Source organism: Colobus angolensis, unplaced genomic scaffold (assembly GCF_000951035.1).
Source record: "Colobus angolensis palliatus isolate OR3802 unplaced genomic scaffold, Cang.pa_1.0 Scaffold46, whole genome shotgun sequence".
In the NCBI taxonomy this organism is placed as follows: Eukaryota; Metazoa; Chordata; class Mammalia; order Primates; family Cercopithecidae; genus Colobus; species Colobus angolensis.
The window spans coordinates 12351240-12367381 of record NW_012118043.1 but is presented as its reverse complement, the minus strand read 5'-3'; the positions used below and the strand labels follow the sequence as shown (position 1 = coordinate 12367381).

General features: G+C 42.8%; 2 protein-coding genes across 10 annotated transcripts in view; one reads left to right on the top strand and one right to left on the bottom strand.

Annotated features, from left to right (window-relative positions):
- Positions 1–2838: 2838 nt before the first annotated feature.
- Positions 2839–11819, bottom strand: ANAPC13 (anaphase promoting complex subunit 13). 5 transcript variants are annotated; one of them, XM_011958180.1, is made up of 3 exons: positions 10455–11211; positions 7429–7554; positions 2839–3064 (listed from the first exon to the last, which is right to left on the bottom strand). In XM_011958180.1, exons 2-3 carry the CDS (start codon positions 7525–7527, stop codon positions 2939–2941), a joined length of 225 nt encoding a protein of 74 aa, XP_011813570.1. In that variant the 5' UTR covers positions 7528–7554; positions 10455–11211; the 3' UTR covers positions 2839–2938. The 5 variants fall into 5 exon arrangements, with proteins under 5 accessions (XP_011813570.1, XP_011813571.1, XP_011813573.1 ...); XM_011958181.1 differs by having other exon boundaries at positions 2845–3064; positions 11070–11127; XM_011958183.1 differs by lacking the exon at positions 10455–11211 and adding an exon at positions 11690–11819 and having other exon boundaries at positions 2846–3064.
- Positions 10854–16142, top strand: part of CEP63 (centrosomal protein 63kDa) — an 87332-nt gene continuing 82043 nt past the window's right edge. For 2 of the 5 annotated variants that reach the window (XM_011958190.1, XM_011958189.1), the window contains exon 1: positions 10854–11157. The gene's annotated coding sequence lies outside the window, so the exon portion shown is untranslated. The other 3 variants (XM_011958186.1, XM_011958187.1, XM_011958188.1) reach the window with 3 other exon arrangements.

The window sequence follows — 16142 nt, the reverse complement described above, 5'->3', positions numbered from 1 at the left end:
CTCAAGGAGGGTGCAAGAGATAGCACATTTCTTTTCTTCAAAGCAAATTAAGTCCATTTGGCCTCACTCTGCTGCACTGCAAACAGAAATCAATTCTGCGGTCACTGGGGTGTCCCTTCCCCTTTAGGGTCTTGCAAGCATTTAGGACACTCATGAATGACCTGGAAAAATGGGTAAAGACCTCTACTCTTCAGTCTATCTGGGTCGTTGCTATTATCTTCACTGCCAAGTCTGAGGGGGCCCTTGTAGGAGGGGGCTCCGAGCTTGGAGGTTTTTGCCTCGACTGGAAGACTCAGTGTTGAGGTGCAGGTTTCCTCTGGAGCACCCAACAAACCATGAAACTCTGAAGTTCACCATCTCTCTGTGGTATCGAGTGGCACACAGCTTTCCACTACTCCTTAGAGGCTCCTGTCTGCAGACCCTCTTCTCTCCCACCCTCCCCTGCTTCCCAAACAAGCACTAGGGTTACTGTTAAGCATGTCTGCTTCCTGCTGTGCAATGGGAAGCACACAGGACCTGGTTACTTCCTTGGAGAGTGGAAAAAAATTCAGAGACAAAATTAGTATTTCAAATTATGTGCTATAAAAGCTGCTAATCACAAGGTCTCCCCTGGATTATTCAATATAAATCAGATCTCCTCCAGTCACATTCTCCTATACTGCAGTAGCACTGTCGGTACCCATTCCCCCAGCTACTGTGTATTGGCTGGCGAAGGCTCACAGCTGTAGTATACTCTGGAGAGGCGTGTCGCCTGGCAATGCCTGGGAGGTTACACTGTCACTGGGGGATTTTGGGAGGGGCCAAGCCAACGACTGACCAATTCATACTCAGTACAAGGGCCTAACCCCTTGCCTCAAGGTGAGAAAACTCTTGGCTTCATCATGGTCCAGAAATCCCATCGGATCAGACAGAAGCTACACTTCAGTTCAAACCACATCTTGGCTCAGCTTCTTTCCCTGCCCTATCCTGTTTACCTCACAGGATTCTTCTGAAAGCACCTCAATAAATCACTTGCACAAGAAATCTCTGCCTCAGGCTTGGTTTCTGGGAACCCAACCTAAGTCACATCTTTTATTTTCCCTTCCTAGCATATGCCCCAAATTGAAATTATGTATTCGTATGGCTAATGGTTTAATGCCTGTCTCCCCAACTAAAGGCTCCATGAAGGGAGAGGTCATACTTAATTCACTGCTGTATTCCCAGTGCCAGGCATGGTGCCTCCCACAGAGAAAAGCAATATGCAGGCTGTAAACTGGAAAGCTGGCAGGAACCAATAGGCCACACAGCCTCTCGGCCTCCCTCTCCAGATACTTCCCTTTTTGGGTGTTTTGGTAGAGACAATTGAAGAAAGCTACCCTGTAACAGCAACTTAGCATTTCTTGTGCCCACCATCCTCAAGCCAGTCCTAGATAAAGATTTCGAAGCCCTGGTTGACAAAAATCTGACTAGCCCAGATTAGGTCACCTAATTCCTGACACAATGAGTTTATGAACTTGCCCAGAGCATATTCCTGGGGGTGGGGGCAGTTCTCAGATGAGTGTCATAGACACAAACCAACAGCTGTATTCCAGATATCATATTCTGGTTCAGCAGAAATCAAGAATAGCTTTCATATTTTACTGGTCTACTAATATTCCAGGGAAAGGCTAGGCAGGATTCACATGAACATTTGTCAAGTTCTTAGATGTTAGTGTCTCAGAGATTACATACCACAAATAAGCTGTAAAATCCTCATTTAATAAGAATGTGAAAGAACTCTGGCATTCTAGGCACTTTAATTTTTTGAAAAGCTTTTTCTCTTGTATAATTTTTTTGAAATATTGTAATTCTCTTTTCTATTAGGTTGTCTTTCTTTGCTTATTGAAGGAACTGGGGTCTTTATTCTGAAGATCAATGATTTCGAGGTAGAACTACTGATGCAAAGAGAAGAAATCAGCCTGAATGTGTTTGGATTATAGGATAGCTGCTAAAATCATGTTTGTGATTGAAAACCTAAAATAAGCTAATTTGTTTTTTCACGTACCTCTTCCTCCTAAAAGCTAAGTAAACAAAAAGACCCAGCATAAAAAGGATGAGAAGAGATTTTAGTTATTCAGTATTTTCAGAGTTTCAACAAGGGATACAGATAGAGGCAGCCAGGGCTGCTTCCTACAGCGTTTACAATCTGGGGAGAGCACATGAAAGACACTGTTTTACAGGCAAATAATTCCAGGAAATATACACAAATGTGTTTTTCAAAATACAGGTTCTTATACAAATGTGTAACTAAATACTGATTCCATAGTGGGGTGGTTATAATTGAAAGGGCTTTGAGAAAATAAGAAATGCCACTACTGAATAAAACTAGTGGTCCACCTAGCCAAAGATCCTTTCCAGCAGCACAAAAGGAAGTTGTAGGGAGAACAGAGGTAACTGTCAGATATCTTTCTAATCTGTAAATTTATCCAAAGTTTGAAAATACCATGAAGAAATAGGAATGCCAGTAACCAGGGAATGGGATATTTGCATATCACAACATCTACAGGCTAAATACACTCCGAATGCTTCTCAATGTGGGGAAGTATGAGAAGTTAGTAACTCTCCCAGTGTCTGGCTTCCTTTTTCCTTTGCCTTTCCCTCTCATACGTTCAATCCCCTGTGTTACAGGACACACATAAGTAGTTAGAAGGTGTTAAACTTTGACAGTAAAGCAAAATCAGAGGTAAAGGCAAATGTTTAACCAGTCTTGTTCAAATACAAGCTACTCAATGAAGAGTTTTAGGTTTAAAGAGCCAAATATTCACCATTACTGAGAAATCTTAGTTTCTCATTCTGGTGAACATTTTCACATCGTACTTTGCTACCATTATTACTCAAAGATTTGATTTAGGAGACTGAAACAAAACATGCTTTATCTGTGTGCTCTTAGAAAATCCATCCACAAGAAAGGAGCCAAGTGTCAGTTTCCAATGGGGGGAACATTCTCATGGAGGTACTGTAAGGCTAAGTCTGTCCACTTCATTTCTTGTTCTTTGACAGATTCTGTGGTGCCACCATTGTCTTGTTCAGGTTCAGGAAGCTCATTCTGAAAAGGTACAATAGAAATTCAGAACAGTAATATATTCTGCATCTTCTTGGAACTCAAGAACACTTAGAATTAAGGCTTGTGAGTTCCTAGGAACAGGCAACATAACTGATACGTGTATTCTAAAAAAGCTAAAATCATACAGGAGAGGAAACGATCAGAAGTATCACTCAAACATGGCCTGGGCCTTCTTCAATAGGGAATGATGGGCATTTTGACTCTGACACTTGTGAAGGAGGCACTGTGGCAGAAGGGTTAAGGGCAGAGGCTTTTGGAAGCCAACTAGGATCCAAGACCACAACTCTCCCATTTGCTGGGTTACTTGGGCAAGGTATGCAAACCCTTGGGGCCTTTGTTTCCTCCTTGGCAAATGGGAGAAAAAAAGAGCCATCACCTCACAAGACTACTGTAAAGATTAGGTGAGGTTAGATCAAGTGCTGAGCACTGTGTGGGGTATCTGGTGCTCAAGGAATATTTGCTATTATTATTAGCGGCTAGGAACACTGAGATGAGCCAATCCTAAATCTTCTTTTGGGGGAGCGTGCTTTAAAAGAATACTAGTTTGCTGGCATATTCCTTAGACACAAGAAATGTATCCAAAAAATTACCTTGGACCCAACATGTCTTTTTTTTTTTTGAGATGGAGTTTCGCTTTTGTTCCCCAGGCTGGAGTGCCATGGCGTGATCTTGGCTTACCACAACTTCTGCCTCTCGGGTTCAAGTGATTCTCCTGCCTCAGCCTCCTAAGTAGCTGGGATTACAGGCACGCACCACCACTCCCAGTTAATTTTGTATTTTTTTTTTTTTTTTTTTTAGTAGAGATGGGGTTTCTCCATGTTGGTCAGGCTGCTCTCGAACTCTCAACTTCAGGTGATCCACCCGCCTTGGCCTCCCAAAGTGCTGGGATTACAGGCGCAAGCTGCTGCGCCTGGCCCAACATGTCTATATTATAACAAAAATGGAGGTAGGGCAGGAAACACTGAAAATGTAACTAGTAGATGAGACCTCCCCCTAGTGGTGGAGCAGGGCAACAAAAACCCCAACAAATACCCAATTCACACCCTACCAGCAATTTTCTTAAAATGGTAAGTCATGGGCCACACTTAGTGTAGGATCTGGGATCATTTACTTGTATTTTAAATTTAAATGTATTACTACTGAAACTCTGCTTTGTACCAGAGTTCACAGATACCAATATATTTCTTTTCAATTATCTTAATTTATGTTTTGTTTTATGCTTAGCAAACTGTTATGCAATATCCAGACTTAAAATTTTCCACTGGATTCTAATTTGTAGTATGTGAATATGTTTTCCCCTCTAAAATTATGCTCAATATATATTAAATGATATTTACTTATCTATATTTGAATCACATACATCTTGTTCTACAAGACAGATTCAAACGAACAGATTGAAAAGAGCTATCATTTATTGTAAAGCAATCAGGCCTAATAATTACTTATAGATGACTTATAGATAAACAGGTCCTTAATTAATGAATTATTTAATTCAGAAGCAGACAACTTTGCTTAATTTCATCCTATCTGTGGTACGCTTTCTAAAATAATGTGTCTTTCATTTGGTATCTATCGTCCCGTTCAGTACATGCCAACACATCAAATCGCATATATGCCTGGAAAACAAAAATAAAAGTGTCATAAACCCAGCCATCCATTATGGTGTACTGTAAAATGCCCTTAGTTCTTTGCAGCTACTCTTATCAAAAGGTGAAATTGATTTCCCCAATCTTGGATTTGGATTGGCCCTGGGAGTTATTTTGGCCAACAGAATGAAGCTGTCATGCCAGTGGGCTAGTTCTTGGCCTAAGCTCCACGAAGCTCTGTGGTTTCCTCTCAGGTTGCTCTTGGAACCCTGAGACTGAGAAGTGTGGGCTAGCCCACTGGATACCAGAGACCATGGCATAGTCACCCCATCACCCAGCGGACAGCTTGTTAACTGCCAGACATGTGAGACAGTCCTAGATTACCCAGCCTCCAGACAGTCTGTTGGCTGACTGCACAACACAAGCAAGCGTGGCAGGGATCAGCTGAGCTAGCACAGACTAGAAGTCCCTCCCAGCTGAGCTACGAAATCATGAAATAAACAGTTGCTCTTTTAAGTCACTAAGCTTTGGGGTGATTTGTTATGCAGCAAATCCTAACTGGCATGCACGCTGCCTTAGAATGACAGGACAAGCGAAAGGTATGGATTAGCAGTATGACTTCGCCTAGAAGTCAGCGGGGAAACTTCCCTCTCCTTCATCCCCTGCCACACAAATGTTCTCCAATCTGAGCTATAACATTCTCCAGAAGTGGACATCTCCTTTATTTTCTTGACTTTGTTCAGGCCCTCCTCCCTTGCCTAGACCACCACAATAGCCTGCCAATTCGTCTCCCTTGTCCCTTTCTCCATGTCACACCATCTCTAACAATGCTGCTAAACCAATTTTCCAAAAGGCAAATCTGAGCATAGCAGTCTTGCTTTTAAGATCATTCATTCCTGGATCTCCTCAGGTTGAGATCTAAGTGTGTTATCAAATACCACTCTCAGCCTGATCCAAGCCCAACTTTTCAGTCTACTTACATGACAAACGTATTCTTCATCCACATTGAATGACTCACCATGTCCCAAAACCTTTCTTTTTTTTTTTTTTGAGACGGAGTCTCGCTCTGTCGTCCAGGCTGGAGTGCAGTGGCCGGATCTCAGCTCACTGCAAGCTCCGCCTCCAGGGTTTACGCCATTCTCCTGCCTCAGCCTCCTGAGTAGCTGGGACTACAGGCGCCCGCCACCTCGCCCGGCTAGTTTTTTGTATTTTTAGTAGAGACGGGGTTTCACCGTGTTAGCCAGGATGGTCTCGAACTCCTGACGTCGTGATCCACCCGTCTCGGCCTCCCAAAGTGCTGGGATTACAGGCTTGAGCCACCGCGCCCAGCCCCCAAAACCTTTCAAACCTCTGGGCCTTTACACATCTGTCCCCTCTGCAGCAGTACCCTTGTCTATCCTTGTCTATCTCCACTAAACTTCTGGTCCTTCTTTATGACCCAGCTTAAACATCACATTCTCTCAGAAGCCTTTCTGATGCCCACCAGGCCATCAGTCACTTCCTATATGATGTGGGTGTTTATGCCCCCATCTAGAATATTATCACAATTACTTATCTGTAAGTGTTGCCTTTCTAGACCCCTCAAGGAGCAGGAACTGTATCTTGTGTTCACATAGTCTTATGGCACACAGTAGGCTTCAAAAAATGCTTGTGGAATGAATGAACAAAAGTTCACAAGACAGGATCTGGAACTTCACAGACCTAAGTATACGTTATATGAAGCCCTACTTATCTGCTATCAGACTTTGGGCAAGTTCCCCTTTCTGATCCTATTCTTTTCCTACAAAATGGGACTAAGAGCACCTCCCTCACAGGGTTGTTTAAGAATTAGAGATAATGTATATTTCCAACCTCAGTCCATGGCATAAAACTGGTATTCAATAAATGACATCTATAATTCTTATTATGCTCTCTCTTTTGACTATTTTCCTAAGCTTGAACTAAGCTATGACTTGTTATTTGATATGTATATTACTCACTGAACATATTACTATCTCTTAATCGTAAATGAAAATACAGATGAACTATTTTATTTCTTTGTAAACAGCAGCGGCCGATATTCTAACTATAAGTTATATTTTATTTAATACTAACTACTCTTCTCAGGGGCAGCTGGCATGCTCTAAAGAAAAACAGTCCCATTTTCCCTTTTTTAGGCCTCTATGACATAAATAGGATTGTAAATAAACATTTATATAAGCAAACCTTTTGGATCACTTATTACATGAGGTTTAACAAACTCCCTGCAGCAGAGTTTTCCAAAGATAGGGAAGAAAAGAGTATTCCAGAAGGCTGCTGGTCTAAACGCAAAAGAATACCCAGGTATATTCTGAATATTTTCCAGAGAACCCAAGATAGGTATATGCTCCAAGAATGTGAGTTTCTAAAAATGCCAAAAGACTGATGAGCCACAGGCAGGGAAGTAAGAAACAGAGCTCATATGCTGCTGCTTCTCGTTCCTCCCCATCTTGTGCATTAAATTCTCATGATTTGGTTTTTCTGGATTTCATGTGGCGGACAGAAAATGGCTCAGAAAATCTGGGCTCCAGTCCTGGCATGACTCCTAACTGACCTGGCCATGTTAGCTCCCTGAACCACATTTTTCTTCAAATAAATGCTCTCCAGAGGCTTCTAGAGTTAGAGAATTCCACAGCTTTGATTTCTTTGCCACACTAGTTTATCTTCCATTGATATCCCTCCTCCACTAGTTACTGCCAGATCAATACCTTTAACCCATCCTCAGCTCAAATCATAACCTACCAGTGGTATTGCGACATCTTCGTAAGGCAGCTTGTCTTCTCGCCAAGCATCATCAATCAAATCCAAGATCCTTCCATCTCTCTGAACCTCACTGTCCATTTTCCTGCAGCTTTGATCTTATCAAATCTGTAAGCCAAAGAGGTTATTTCTTAAACACAATGACTGAAGTGATGGTATAATCCACTATAAGGATTCTGCAGGCTTTTTAGTCTGGGGCTACCTTTTGGCAAAAGGTTCATTTTCTCATATAGGCTGGGTGACTACTTTGATCATAGTTCCTCTCTACAACCCCAGCTGATACATATTTTATAGTGTATACTAGACAGGCATAGCCAGTTGACAGACCAGTGTCATAGAGTGTGACAGGAGAGAAACACGTTCTTAAATGAGGCCCTCAAATATTAATATGTTGCATCTCAATGTAGCTCTTCTCTTCTAACTTGAACATTCACCTTTTCCTGTTTGTGATGCCTTTGATGAGTCCCTGATTCATAATGGCCTGCTAAGTTTCCTTTCTAGCCCCTGGCTCAAACCTCAGCATTCTTAGGCACAGGAGTCACATGAACATACTGTAAAGGAAACGGCTTCCTTCCCTAAAATAGTACCAAGGCTGCGATCTGAACAAAGCACTTCTAGGTGAACACTAGTGGTAGAACCTCATACTGCTGTTTTCTCCAGTTTCTGCTTCCCTTTGGGATAGCTCCTTCCTTGGAGGTTCCTTCCTCTAATTCTTAATGCTGCACTCCCTTTAATTTCTGGCCCAAATGGCCAGGATACTTATTTAGCTCCTTGACCATGGTTGATTCCCCATTTTTCTCTGAAGCTGCTATAAAAACCCCAACAAATGACCAATTCACACCCTACCAGCAATTTTCTTAAAATGGTAAGTCATGGGCCACACTTAGTGTAGGATCTGGGATCATTTACTTGTATTTTAAATTTAAATATATTACTACTGAAACTCTGCTTTGTACCAGAGTTCACAGATACCAACATATTTCTTTTCAATTATCTTAATTTATGTTTTGTTTTATGCTTAGCAAACTGTTATGCAATATCCAGACTTAAAATTTTCCACTGGATTCTAATTTGTAGTATGTGAATATGTTTTCCCCTCTAAAATTATGCTCAATATATATTAAATGATATTTACTTATCTATATTTGAATCACATACATCTTGTTCTACTAGACAGACTCAAACATACTTGAACAGATTGAAAAGAGCTATCATTTATTGTAAAGCAATAATACATTATCTTAAACTTAAAAAGAAAGTTCGGTCTTAATAATTACTTATAGATGACAAAGAATAAATTGGTCCTTAATTAATGAATTATTTAATTCAGAAGCAGACAACTTTGCTTAATTTCATCCTATCTGTGGTATGCTTTCTAATTCAAAAGGCTGGCTAGCTTGGAGGATACTTTTGGATTCCCTGTTTCCAAGGTTAGGCCCTGATTCATCATAGGCGTCATCCTATGGGTGCTCCCTGCTACAAAGTGACAATACAAAAAGCCCAGAAGCCACTGGCATCAAAGGTACTCTCAATTATTCTCAGTTTCCGAGACTATGGAGACTCACACAATAAGCAATTTTGGCGGGGGCGGGGTAGAACCCACCATCTTGAGGTGCTTTTTTCAGAGCTCAGCCTGGGTGCCATTTTAAGGAAGGAAGCCTTTTCCTTTACAAGCTCAACTTCAGACATCGTCTTGCCTTGAGGATTTGTGTCAGGTCTGTAGTTGGTCCCTTCCCATAGTCCAGTTTAGTGTTAGTATGTTCATGAGCTCCTGTGCCTAAGAATGCTGAGGTTTGGGCCAAGGCAGGTGGAAGTTTTTGTAAAAATGGCTCACATGGCCAGGCTCAGTGGCTCACGCCTGTAATCCCAGCACTTTGGGAGGCCGAGGTGGGCGGATCACAAGGTCAGGAGATCGAGACCATCCTGGTTAACACGGTGAAACCTCGTCTCTACTAAAAACACAAAAAATTAGCCAGGCGTGGTGGCAGGCACCTGTAGTCCCAGCTACTCGGGAGGCTGAGGCAGGAGAATGGCGTGAACCTGGGAGGCAGAGCTTGCAGTGAGCCCAGATAGCGCCACTGCACTCCAGCCTGGGCGACAGAGCAAGCAAGACTTGGTCTCAAAAAAAAAAAAAGCTCACAGATGTCCCCCATAGGATCACTGCAAGATATCCCCAACACCTTGGCAAAAATTATACACAGATTGGTGTGCAGGAAAGGGTTTAAAAGATCTGGGCAAAACTTAAGCAAATCGCGCCCTGTTACTTCTGTCACCGGTGAGCCAGGTGAGGGCTTAATTAATCCAGTACTCAATAATTAACCCGCTACTACCCAGTGGATAACTCAAAGCAAGACGAAGTTTTGGTTGTACTTTTGAAGTCCCTGTCTTATAAGAGCTCCCCACTTTCCTGCTGCTACTCCTTTGTCCTTGCTGCTGTGTCTCCTGGGATACCCTTTTCACTTTCCTCAGCTGATCCAAACCTGACTTTCCCAGGCCCACATAGATTTTCCACCTTTTAGTAAGGTTTTCTCAAATCACTCGAGCTTCAGTAGGCCTTCTATCCTTGAACTCTTGCTTCTTGTCCTAACTTAATCTACTAAACAAGCTAGGTCAGCTTTGTGATCAATTGCTCAGGTATTATTGTCTCCAACTGTTAAGTGTACATTTTGTACTCAGGATTCCTTAGTAGATCTTTCCACAATTTGGCCTCAATCTTTTTCACCTGTCCCTTCTCCAAACACCTCCAACCCTGTCACATTTTCCAGCCTTGACAGTTAAAACCCCCTTTTCCACATCACTAATGCCACTCTTCCTTTCAAGATCAACGCAGGCGTCAGCTCTTGGAGGTCAACATCCCATTTCCGGGGTTAGGCGTGAAGGTGCCTTCACTCTTAAGGGGCTGGAAGGATGGAAAGCAACAAGATAATCAATGCCCAGGGCACAGCCACCGTCCCAAGTACTGTCACATAATACGACCACTGTTTCCTGAACAAACTTTTCTTACACACGTGACAGTCCCGATGCCTGCAATGCTGTTTGTTTCTTCCTTTTTATTCCAGTGAACCTATAGTCAGTCTGAAACTCTTAGGTCTCAAGTCGCTTCCTGTAGGAGGCCGCCTCCAAACCTCAGGCTGAGCGCGGTCCCGGTACCCACCAGGGATCTCATAGTTCCCTAAGCACAGAGCATGGCACCAACTAGGGAGCCTGTCAAACAGCCCAGATGTATGTCTTTCCAGACACGTGCCTGTGTTTCCCGGGACAGGGACATGTCTTATCCATTTCTATACATTATAGCTTTGTAAACATGTATTTGTAAGGTCAAAGCGGGAAAACCTTGTTCCTTGCTAGAAATGAGCCTCGCAGGCCACCACACCGTACGAGAAGCCGCCCCTCAGCCGCGGCTTCCGGCCTGAGGCAGGATGTATCAAACATGGAAGCGGAGACGGGGAGGTCTGGGGTGCCACGCAAGTCCCTTTCCTCCCGACACAGCGTGCAGTAAAGAAAACGGTTATGAGCGTAAAGTGACAGCCTCGGCCGATGGAAATAGGGGGAAGTCCGACACTGAGCCACGAACGCATTCCCGCGCCTCCAAAACCTAGGCCGGGGGCGCTGCAAACCCTTACCGGTATCCGGCCCACTGCGGCAGACGCTTCCTCCTGCTACGCCCCGCATCACGTGTCTGCACGCACTTTCTCGGATTCCCGGATGTGGGTGAGTCCATTTGCTCGCGTGCAGGGGAAGTCTGGAGAAGACATTGATTCAGTTATTAAAAGTGTGGGGGCAGTGGGCGGAACGAACGCGCCGACGACTGAGGCTGGACGTAAGCTTAGTGGTGGTGCGCGTGCGCAGTGCCCGCCCGAGGTAACGGCGGGAAGGCTGAGGGGTGCGCTTGCGGCAGCCCTGTAACCGCCTGTGCCAAGTCGGAAGGGCGAGGGGCGAGCGCGTCCTCGTCTGGAGGCGGCCCAGGCTGCCTTGGTGACTCTGGCTTCGCGGCCTCATGGCTTGCGGCCGTTTCGCGCAACCATCTGCGAACCACCAGGCGCGTCCCCGCCGGCTCGGGTCCGCCCCGGAGCCCTGTCCCTCGGCCTGGCCCGCTATGCCCTGAGCACCGGCCTAGTCCGGCATGGCGCAGCCCGGCGCGCGGTTCGGCCCCGCCAGGTGGTCAGCGTTTCCTTGGAGGCCGGGTGGCTGGGGGCGCTTCGGAGAGTGGCCAGGTGGGCGGGCGACTGCGCCCAGTACTCACCTTTCCCGGCGAACCCACCTTCCTTTTCAGCTGAGGGACCCCAGTGCGGCCTCCCTGCCAGGGCTGCTGTCTAGCTGGTGCTGTTAGGACTACTTCATTCACGGCACAAGGGGACCCGCTCATTTAGGGTGGCATGTTAAGGTTGGCAGCTTTTAAAATAGTGAGTTGGTGTAAACGGTTATGTTTAGTACAGCAGGTAGGGAAATATGGCAGAAATCGTGGACTGAAATTGGAGAACCCTGAACTAACTGCTCCATACACACAAATCAGGGATAGAAAGAAATAAGGACGGTTTCTCAGGAACACTTTAATCATGGAGATACTTGAAGACAGTCCATTTAGGCTTATAATGTGGTTTTTCTTCCGTCCTTTACGACATGAGGAGAGTAAAGATGTGTATGATGCCAGAGACGAGTCATCTTTCACAGTTTGAGCACCGTACACTGATACGCACAAAGTAGTTTTCCCTGAGTCTTCTGTCCGGTTAAACTTATTAAAAGAATTTTTTCTTTTACAAAGCAGTATTGTAGGGTAGATGCTCTGTATTTATACAGTTCCTTACGTGCTTGCATTTATTTTTTAGATAAGAGAAAATCATAAGGATCGTTGATTAGGTTTCTGTTAGCTATCGCTTAATAGTAAAACAAAGTATATATATTTTCTTATTTGGAATGCAGTACCATTTTTAGCTTAATTTTTGAGTTTGCCTTTTGACTGTGGCATGATCAGTGATCAGGGTAGTAAAAAAGGCTCTGAAACTAAAATGGGGTAGAGATTTATAAACAGACACACTGTCTTTTAAAATGTATGTCGATGCAACTTTAAAAGTTGTTTGTAAAAATTGTATATGTTGATTGTACTGATGCCATTTTCTCTCGTTAAAAGATGGAAGACCTTTGCTTAGTCCTTTCTGTTCTAATTTACGTTGTGCTGGCAGATGGTGACAGCATCAGTAGTCCACTCTGTCATTGCTTCCTGCTTTCAAAAAATGTCAGCTTGACTTGGAATTCAGCTAAAGCCAACATTGACATAAGGTTTCAGGAACTGAATTTCCGATCTTTATGTTATTTTAGTCCCCTGCCCGCCCCCGTCAGGAGGTAGGTTTTTCAGTTTTGCAAAGCCACACTACTGTCATTACACATACACAAATAAAAATTCTCTAATGTCAATGTCCAGTCAGATTACGATTTCTTCAACTCTCTCTTAAATGTCTTTTTTGCAGTTAGCTTGTTTGAACCAAAATCCCACAGGGATCTCAGGGATCTGCTTGTTGTGTTTGGGTGATGCACATTTGACATCTTTTAATCTGTAGCAGTTCCCTCATAGCTATAGCTATGGGATTAGCCCCTATTTTTCCTTACAGTTCTAAATTTAGCAGATTGCATTGCACAGTATCCTTTAACAGGTATCTCTGTTGCGTTTATATCCTCTAAACCAGGGACCTCCTAACCCGGGGCTGCAGAGCAGTACCAGTCCGTGGCCTGTTAGGAACCAGGTTACAGAGCAGGAGGTGAGTGACAGGCGAGTGAGCATTACCTACCACCTGAGCTCTGCCTCCTGTCAGATCAGCTGTGAGGTTAGATTCTCCTAGGAGCATGAACCCTAATGTGAACTGCGCATGCAAGGGATCTAGGTTGCATGCTTATGAGAATCTGACTAATGACTCATGATCTGAGGTGGAACAGTTTCATCATGAAACCATGCCCCTAACCCTCGCCATGTGTATTATTCATATTACTGAAGAAGTGGTTGGCCGGGCGCAGTGGCTCACGCCTGTAATCCCAGCACTTTGGGAGGCCGAGGCAGGCGAATCACGAGGTCAGGAGTTCGAGACCAGTCTGGCCAACGTAGTGAAACACCGTCTCTACTAAAAATGCAAAAAAATTAGCCGGGTGTGGTGGTGTGCGCCTGTAATCCCAGCTACTCAGGAGGCTGAGGCAGGAGAATCACGTGAATCCGGGAGGCGGAGGTTGCAGTGAGCTGAGATCACACCATTGCTCTCCAGACCAGGCTACAGTGTGAGACTTGGTCTCAAAAAAATAAAAAAATAAATAAATAAAAAGTGGTTTGGCCATTCCTCCCCCAAAACATTTCATATGAATGTTAACAAAAAGATATTTACAGAATTTTTTATTTCCACCCTGTCCGTGTTGAAAAATTGTCTTCCGTGAAACAGGTCCCTAGTGCCAAAAAGGCTGGGGACCACTGCTCTAAACCAGTAGTTAGACGTAGAATTGCACTGTCCAGTATTGTAGCCACCAGCCAGCTGTGGGTAATTAAAGTGAAATAAAATTAAAAATTCAGTTCCTAGGCTGGGTGCGGTGGCTTATGACTGTAATCCCAGCGCTTTGGGAAGCCAAGGCGGGCAGATCACGAGGTCAGGAGTTTCGAGACAAGCCTGACCAACATGGCGAAACCCCGTCTCTACTAAAAATACAAAAATTAGCCGGGCGTGATGGCAAGCGTCTGTAATCTCAGCTACTCAGGAAACTGAGGCAGGAGAATGGCTTGAACCCGGGAGGCGGAGGTTGCAGTGAGCTGAGATCACACCACTGCACTCCAACCTGGGCAATGGAGTGAGGTTCTGTCTCAAAAAAAAAAAAAAAAAAAAAATTCAGTTCCTAACTTGCATTAGCCACGTTTAAAGTGCTCAGTAACGACAGATTACCTACTGGCTACTTTTTGAACAGTGCAGTTATAAAATATTTTCATAATTGCAGAAAGTTCTATTGAACAGCACTGCTTTAGAAGCCTGATCAGATTTCACCCATATATTTGTTTTTGTTTTGTTTTTTGGTGGGGTAGTTGGGGGGTTGGGCAGAAAATTTCATAGGTAATGCAATATACTGCCTATTTCATTAATTATCAGGGAAGCAGTGTCTGAGTTGTTGTTTTTTTTTTTTTTATGATGTTAACATTAAACATTATTTTGAGTTTAGGTGTAGTTAGCTCCATCCACCCATAGTGAAATTCCCCAAGATTCTTTCACTTAATGGTGAAGTTCTTTTGTGGGGTTATATTGCCTGTATCCGTTACTGCATTAGAGATGCAACGTGGTGATTATCTAATTCTGTTGTTTCTTCAATATTTGTTAGCTGAGAGTCTTTTATGAAGAACTTTCCCTTACCAGCTGTTTAACTACCCTGAAATACAATTTGCACAGGAAAGGCAAGAAAAATGCTTAATTCTTTCCCTCTATTTTCAGACCACAGTAATGAGTTGGTGGCCTAGCAACCTCCAAAGGTAACCATGAAGGTTTTTGCCTTTTTGTAAACCTATCATCATGAACTTATAGACTTTATAATATATTTAAACTGTTTCAACATATGGCAATTGTGTTTTTAATGCTCAAATTGTTTCATCTTTGGCCAGTGGAAGCTCCTTAAAGTTGGCTCCTATTCCATTTGATATGACCAATAGCTTTGTTAATTTCTTTGCTTTCTGATAAATAATTTTCCTGGCTCATTTATAGATTTCTAGTCTCCAAAGAACCCTGGTTCTTTTGAGTCTGAGATAGTATTTGGAGACCACAGTCTATCTAGGTAGGAGAAGTGTTCTTGCTACTATGTTAATCATTGGTTCTAGGATTTATAGTGGCCAGAGTTAGGAAATACACATTAAAAAAACCACAAATATGCAGAGTTCACATTGTTTCCAACATTTAACATTTAAATTTCCAAAATTTAAACTTAATTTTTCAGTTTTTTCACGTTTGACTTATGTTTGTATCTTTTTTGCTGAATCTTGGTACCTAGTGCCATTAATAGAATTAGTTTTTTTCCTCATCCTATGTTATATATAATGGTTTCAAGTTAACAGCCTATTTTGTTATCAATATGATTCCTGAACAGTGCTTAGGATTTCTTTGCAATTCTCTTTTATCCTTATTTTATGTGTCTCTAGGGAAGTGTATAGTAAAATTATTGTATTTTAAAGGCATATGAAGTAATTTATTGTATAGTTAGCCTGTCAAATTGATATCTAGTTGGTAGTTGATTTATTTTATTTTGTTTCCAATTTTTCAGTACTGCTTTTTTCCCCCATTTTGATTTGTTTTATTATATGCAAAACCTAGCATAATTCCCATAAAACAAGTACCCATAAAACAAGAACTCATAAAACAATTTAGCTTTCATCTCTGTTTCTTCCACTCTGCTTATTTTCCTTCCTTACAGATACTGTTTTTACTAGTTTTGGGTCTATCCTTCCGTTAAAAAAACATACCTAAAAGCAAATACACATGGACAAACAGTAAAATGTGCTATTATGTATACTGTTTTCCGTCTTGGGTTTTTCACCTAGTAATATATGTCCTGTAGATCCCCTCTGTAGGAGTATATAGAGATTGTTATTCCTTTTTACAGTTTCATAGTACTCCATTGGTGGATGAATATTTAACTTGTCCCCTCTCGATAGACACTTGTGTTATTTTCTGCTATTACAAATAGTCCTG